The 7,958-nt window shown below is 41.1% G+C and overlaps 1 protein-coding gene across 1 annotated transcript in view; it reads right to left on the bottom strand.

Moving 5' to 3' along the window:
* Positions 1-467: 467 nt before the first annotated feature.
* The window catches only part of LOC141095714 (5-hydroxytryptamine receptor 3A-like), a 28,501-nt gene continuing 21,010 nt past the window's right edge, over positions 468-7,958 (bottom strand). Inside the window, exon 6 of the mRNA XM_073581966.1 lies at positions 468-3,222. Coding sequence (XP_073438067.1) covers positions 2,948-3,222 — 275 coding nt within the window. The 3' untranslated portion in view covers positions 468-2,947. The remainder of the gene's footprint in view (positions 3,223-7,958) is intronic.

Genomic DNA, 7,958 nt, shown 5'->3' with positions numbered 1-7,958 from the left:
TAAAAAATTTCCTGCAACTTTGTCAATGTAATTCATATAGACTAATAATAATATAGGAGGTCTGTCTTATAGTTCACATAGATAGATATACGCAATTCATATTCAATGGTAATATTTGTCTAGATTTGTCAATTCCAGCAAATTTTATCCCGCCTTGTATCCATTGGTCATTCATGCCTATGGATTTAGTCACGATATTGGTAGAAAAACCCATGAAATTATTGTGATATGTATTAGATCATGAATTTTGTAAAACATTTTGTTAATAAACAATATATTTTTGGATACAATTGTTAGCAACATATACTCATTGTTCCTCCTTGTTTAGATTGTTGTTTTTGAGTCGCCATTTGAGATGGGTATCTGATCAAGATTATTGCTAGTACATTTTTTGCTGCTGGGAAACTTGTATTAAGTATTGTTATCCAATACATTTCCCAAGCCCGCAATAACGCTACTCTGTCTCCTTCCCAATAGTTTTTTTTTTTTTTTTTACACATTCCATAATACATGCTGACAATGCTGATGTATCCCCTTGATGCATTTCCAAGACGTGTCTTGAGACACCCGAGGGGGATTTTTTATTTTTGATTTCTGTAGCAGGTATAGAACCCGCAACATGTTCAGCCAGTTGCAGGTTGCTATAAATACGGCTTACCTAGATGTAATGCCTGCAAATTTGTCATGAAATCACGGGCCTTTTCTTCATTGCATTCAGCCAAAGGATTTTACATCCTCGCATTTTTAAATTCTAACACCAAGTTTGTAGTTTATGTTTTAACCGGTGACAGCTGTAAGCTACAATATGTTGGCTCAACCTGTTGTAGATTTAAATCTAGACTGGCTGAACATATTGCGGGTTCTTTACCTACTTCAGAGATAAACAGAAAATCCCTCTCATGTGTCTCAAGACACTTCTTGGAAATGCATTTGAGTTTGCTAAAAAACACATGAAGGACTCCCAGACTATGAGAAATAAGATTCTCTGGTCTGATGAGACAAAGATAGAGCTTTTTGGTGATAATTCTAAGCGGTATGTGTGGAGAAAGCCAGGCATTGCTCATCACCTGCCCAATACAATCCCAACAGTGAAACATGGTGGTGGCAGCATCATGTTATGGGGGTGTTTTTCAGCTGCAGGGACAGGATGACTGGTTGCAATTGAAGGAAACATGAATGCGGTCAAGTACAGAGGTATCCTGGATGAAAACCTCTTCCAGTGTGCTCTGGACCTCAGACTTGGCTGAAGGTTCATCTTCCAAGAAGACAATGACTCTAAGCACACAGGTAAAATAACAAAGGAGTGGCTTCAGAACAACTCTGTGACCATACTTGACTGGCCCTGACCTAAACCCAGTTGAGCATCTCTGGAGAGACCTGAAAATGGCTGTCCACCAACGTTCACCATCCAACCTGACGGAACTGGAGAGGATCTGCAAGGAGGAATGGCAGAGGGTCCCCAAATCCAGGTGTGAAAAACTTGTTGCATCATTCCCAAGAAGACTTATGGCTGTACCAGCTCAAAAGGGTGCTTCTACTCAGTACTGAGCAAAGGGTCTGAATACTTATGACCATGTGATATTTCAGTTTTACTTTTTAATAAAATTGCAAAAATTACTATATTTCTGCTTTTTTCAGTCAAGATGGGGTGCAGAGGGTACATTAATGAGAAAAAATGAACTTTTTTAAATTTACCAAATGGCTGCAATGAAACAAAGAGTGAAAAATTTAAAGGGGTCTGAATACTTTCCAAACTCACTGTATACACAGCTCTGGCAAAAATTAGGAGACCACTGCAAAATGTTCAGTTTCTCTGATTTTTCTCTTTATAGGTATATTTTTGAGTAAAATGTAAATTGCTCTTTTATTCTATAAACTACTGACAACATGTCTCCAAATTTCCAAGCACTAAATTTTGTATTTTTTTTCAGAAAATAAGAAATGGTCAAAATAAAAAATGCAGTGCTTGCAGACCTCAAATAATGCTAAGAAAACAAGTTCATAATTATTTAGAAACAACAATACTAATGTTTTAACTCAGGAAGAGTTCAGAAATCAATATTTTGTGGAATATATATACCGTATGTATATCGCTGGATAGATAGATAGATAGATAGATAGATAGACAGACAGACTATACATACTGTAGATATATCAATCCTGAGGTTTCCATGATATTATGATGCCACATGAGCACTGCAGCAAATCAATGGCCACTAATGGGCTGCAGTTCTCACGGTTTAGTTAGATGTTTCAGGTGTGAGAAAAGCAGCCACTGATTGGTTGCAGTGCTCACATGGTATAATAATGCCAAACATGCCTCGGGAGACATTGCTGAAACCGTGATGAAGCTGAAGATGAGGTTTGTCTGATAGAATTGATTGAGGTAACTTGCAGCCCTAACCCTTTGTTTCTGTCACATCTCTTGTCTATCTTATAAAATTATAGACAGCAGAGGAAACATTGGTTTTATTAAAAAAAAATGCTGCAAACAGCCCAGTAAGTGATATATCACTGGAATCAGGGTCTCTGACCCTACATCATGCTGCTCTCAGATAGCAGAAAAACCTGCTGACAGATTTCATTTAGACCTGGAAGCCTTAAAACTATTGTCCTTCCCCTATTCACGGTAACGATGCCTGTATATTTGAATTCTATCTATATTTTTGAAAAAAATATTTACAATTAAACAACAGTAAATGAACCTACACTCATCCTGTTGTGTAGTCACCAGTGTTTGTCTGCAGCGGTGACTGATGAATAGTCATGTCTCATGAATGTCATCCCACCCATAGTGTGATTTCCTATTCCAGGCACCTTACCGCTGCAGACAATCACTGACCTCAGCAGTCAGGTGACAGGAGAACAGTCCTGGCAGAAATCATCAGGGAAGACTGCGCTAAGGTGACCATTGATTTATTTTTCTGGATTATTTCACGGGAATATCTTAATTTCTGCTCCAAAGAGTAAACACAACAACAAATAAAATGAATATAGCGATGAGGTACAAAACTAAGAAGAGACGATCAACCACCAGAGCAACAGTGTGCCAGTCTGTGTTATGATCTTCGCCGTCAGAGTGAATCAACTTCTGGTGAATAATCTCAACTTCTGACAGTAGCGTCTTCAATAACTGTATCTCCAAGGTGTTTTTACCATCTTTCGATATATTATTCCTTGTCCCACTCATATTCACACTGATTTGTGCAGTGCCATTATTATCTAAGACAAAAACAAGAAATTGTGTGTCATTTTGTATGGTAACATCAGATTTATCATTTTCAAAAACAAAGTAGAGCATGGCTGAGAATTTAGCTAATAAACACCTGTCGTGAGATTTTAGCCGGTAGCATCTACAAGATGGAGACACCTTTCAAGATTTAGGTTGTCATTGTCGTATAGTTTTGTGTCATTGCCGAATGTCAGCTGTAAAAATTTTTTTCAAAGTAATCACACGCCCTTAACCCCTTTACCCCCAAGGGTGGTTTGCACATTAATGACTGGGCCAATTTTTACAATTCTGACCACTGTCCCTTTATGAAGTAATAACTCTGGAATGCTTCCATGGATCCCGGTGATTCTCACAATGTTTACACGTGACATATTGTACTTCATGATAGTGGTAAAACTTCTTTGATATGACTGCGTTTATTTGTGAAAAAAATGGAAATTTGGCAAAAATTTTGAAAATTTAGCAATTTTCCAAAATTGAATTTTCATGTCCTTAAAATATGTCACACAAAATAGTTAATAAATAACATTTCCCACATTATACTAGTGCGGTAATAAGGATATATATCAAAAAAGGACTTAGTACCACACAATGGTGTATCAATGATTAAAATATCATACTTTATTGAAATTTATAAAAACAAAGTGCACAAGAAAGATACTGGAAAATAAGGAGGGACTTCAAACCATGGAACCTCCCACCATAACACAGTAAAATATGTCTGATGCAATCCACATGACAATAATGATGATAGCCAATTTACAAATAACATAGGGCAAGAAAAACACTGTCAAGTATATTCCTAGATAAAACATGTGCCCACCACGGGTATACATGAAAAACTCTAGAGTAGTGTAATGTATAATGGGCTGACACTAGCCCTCACAAAAGGCGTTACCCTAGCTAAAGTGAACAGAACATGTGAAAAATCATACGCCTCCCAAGGAAGCTGTGCGAAACGCGCGTCGGGGCATAGGTGACGGCCGGGACTCCTCCACCAGCATATACTGGTATGTAACCACGTATCATTTTTCACATGTTCTGTTAACTTTAGCTAGGGTAACGCCTTTTTTGAGAGGGCTAGTGTCAGCCCATTATACATTACACTACTCTAGAGTTTTTCATGTATACCCGTGGTGGGCACATGTTTTATCTAGGAATATACTTGGCGGTGTTTTTCTTGCCCTATGTTATGTGTAAATTGAGTATCATCATTATTGTCATGTGGATTGCATCAGACATATTTTGTTGTGTTGCAGTGGGAGGTTCCATGGTTTGAAGTCCCTCCTTATTTTCCTGTATCTTTCTTGCGCACTTTGTTTTTATAAATTTCAATAAAGTATGATATTTTAATAATTGATACACCATTGTGTGGTACTAAGTCCTTTTTTGATATATATCCTTGTTACCGCAATAGTATAATTAATGTTCTGTGGGGTATCGCGCGTTTTGGGGTAAAATAAAATAATTTGGGCATTTTTTGTGATAATAAACATTTCCCACATGTCTACTTTACATCAGCACAATTTTGGAACCTAAACTTTTTTTAATCAGGAAGTTATAAGGGTTAAAAGTTGACTAGCGATTTCTCATTTTTACAACACCATTTTTTTTTTTTTTTTTTTAGGGACTGCATCACATTTGAAGTCACTTTGAAGGGTCTATATGATAGAAAATACCCAAAAGTGACAAAATTCTAAAAACTGCACCCCTCAAGGTGCTCAAAACCACATTCAAGATGTTTATTAACCCTTCAGGTACTTCACAGGAATTTTTTGAATGATTAAAAGAAATGAACATTTAACTTTTTTTCACAAAAAATTTACTTCAGATCCAATTTATTTTATTTTACCAACGGTAACCCTGAGAAATTGGACCCGAAAAGTTGTACAATTTGTCCTGAGGATGCTGATACCCCATATATGCAGGTAAACCTCTGTTTGGGTGCACGGCAGAGCTCAGAAGGGAAGGAGCACCGTTTGACTTTACAATGTAAAATTGGCTGGAGTTGAGATCGGATGCCATGTCGTGTTGGGAGAGCCCCTGATGTGCCTAAACAGTGGAAACCCCCCACAAGTGACACCATTTTGGAAAGTAGACCCCCCTAGGGAACTTATTTAGATGAGTGGTGAGCGCTTTGAACTCCCAAGTGCTTCACAGAACTTTACAATGTAGAGCGGTAAAAATAAAAAAAAATCTTTTTTTCACAAAAATGATCTTTTCACCCCAATGTTTTATTTTGCCAAGGGTAACAGGAGAAATTGGACCTCAAAAGTTGTTGTGCAATTTGTCCTGAGTATGCTGAAGCCCCATATGTGGGGGTAAACCACTGTTTGGGCGCATGGCAGAGCTCGGAAGGGAAGGAGCACTGTTTGACTTTTTTAACGCAGAATTGGCTGGAATTGAGATCAGACGCATGTCGCGTTTGGAGAGCCTCTGATGTGCCTAAACAGTGGAAACCCCTCAATTCTAACTCCAACCCTAACCCCAACACACTCCTAACCCTAATCCCAACCATAACCCTAACCACAAACCTAACCCTAACACACCTCTAATCTCAACCCTAGCCCTAACTTTAGCCCCAACCCTAACCCTAAATTTAGCACCAACCCTAACCAGGGTTGTACTGGCCCACCGGATGATTTTCTGGTGGGCTCAGGCACTGACATCTGCTGGCATATGAGCCAGCAGCTGCCTAGGGCCCCCACTGCTCCAGGGGCGCCCAGCTAATGCCATGTCACTAAGAGTGGCACACCCAGCAGCTATGGGGCTCCTGGGTCAAGGGGGCCTGCCCTGTGCCTGCAGAGCAGCAGCTGGAGACAGAAGCCAGTCCCCAGTGCTAAAGATAAATGAATATTCACGCTTCCCCATGCCCCGATGGGCGTGGAGAGGAGTGAATGCTGTTGTGAGTTCATTTTTCCCTTCACCTTTGATGTCTATTGAACTCCCTCTGCTGGTGAAGAGAGGTAGTGAAATTGATTGGGATGGGAAGAACCTGTCATCTGAACAGGCGGAGTGTGATTGGACATCTGGAATTTCTGAGTGGATATAAGGCAGCAGGGTTTGCTGGTGATCCTTTCTGCTCTGAGCTCTGGCATCCAGTTTTAGTTCCTGTCTACTAAAAGCTAAGTTTTTGCCCTGCTATTATTCCATGAGATTTTGTCTGGTTTCCTTAGTGCTTGTATTCAGCCAGTCCTGGTTGGGACTGGCTGAATTCCATTTTTGTCTCTGATCAGTTGATCTCTTTGCTGTTTTCAGAATATACCTGAGTGCTGATATAGTGATTTTGAAGTCTAGCGACTTCAGAGCCTTTTTTCCTATCAGACGGTTGGGACATTTTTGTAGGGTTTTTTGCGAATTGCAGCCAGCATCTTTTCTGTCCTGTCCTATCTAGTTAGTTGGGCCCCATCGTTTGCTCAGCCTGTCTTTCTGTCTGTGTTTGTGTTTTTATCTATTTTTCACTGACAATACATGTTGGGGGCTGTCTATTGCTTTGGGGTCTGCTCTGGGGCAGTTTAGATTTCCCCTTTCTTTCTTTAGGCTTATGTAGTTCTCCGGCTGTGACGAGGGGTCTAGGGCACCATAGGAACCCCCCACGGCTACTGTTAGTTGTGGTGAATAGGATCAGGGGTCTGCAATCCGATAGCTACCAACGTCTCCGGTTTTCTGGACTTAGCTTGTATTTTTGTTTTCTCCTCCGGTGACTCATTCATAACAGAATGCGATTTAACTTTAATGCGGCTGAATCAGGGTCCCGGAGGTGGGCCCCTGCAGGGCAGCTCACTCTGAGGCAATCGGCAGGCAGGGAGCTATCCCTACAGCTTGGCAGCAGAGCTGCAGGGATCCGATAGAGTCCTGCTTCCTGCCCGATGCTTCCTGATTGACACAGCGCGGATGGATGACGTCATCATTCAGTGCGCTGCTTCAGACAGAAAGCTGCCGGCGAGGAAGATTCTGTCGGGATGTGTGGCGGAGAGGTGAGTGGTGCTGTGTGTCTGTTTGCCTGTGTGTGCATGTGCATATGTGTATGTGGTGCAGTGCTTTGTGTGTGTTTGTGTGAGGGTGGTGCGATGCTTTGTGTGTGTGAGAGTGATGTGTTGCTGTGTGTGCGTGTATAGGAGATGTGTGTATTGGAGATGAACAGTGATGGGCAAGGTGGAAAGAACGATGGGGGTGGTGGGGAAGGAGGCAATGATGGAGGTGGTGGAATAGGCAATTATGGGGTGGTGGGGGAGAAGTCAATGATGGTTGTGGTAGAAAGGACAATGATGGTAGTGCTGAAAGGGACAATGCCCACGGGGAGGAGGCAATGATTGAGGTGGTGGAAAGGACAATGATGGTAGCGGTGGAAAAGACAATGCCCACAGGGAGGAGGCAATGATTGAGGTGGTGGAATGGTCAATGATAGGGTTTGTGGGAGAGAAAGCAATGATGGAGGTGGTGGAAATGGCAGTGATAGGGGTGGTGGGGGTTAAGGCAATGATGAAGGTGGTGATGAGGACAATTATGGGGATGGAGGGGGAGAACAATGATGGAGGTGGAGAGGGGCTGCATTATACCCTATGAGGGGTGCTGCATTATACTTTATGAGGGGACTACATTATATTCTGTGGGGGGACTGCATTATATTCTGTATGGGGCTGCATTATTCTCTCAGGGGACTACATTATATTCTGGGGGTGCTATATCATACTATATGAGGGGGGAAGAATTATGCCCTATGAGG

The sequence above is a fragment of the Dendrobates tinctorius genome, unplaced genomic scaffold (genome assembly GCF_039654945.1).
Source record: "Dendrobates tinctorius isolate UK_male_01 unplaced genomic scaffold, ASM3965494v1 ptg000009l, whole genome shotgun sequence".
NCBI lineage: Eukaryota > Metazoa > Chordata > Amphibia > Anura > Dendrobatidae > Dendrobates > Dendrobates tinctorius.
This window is presented reverse-complemented; position numbering and strand designations above follow the sequence as displayed.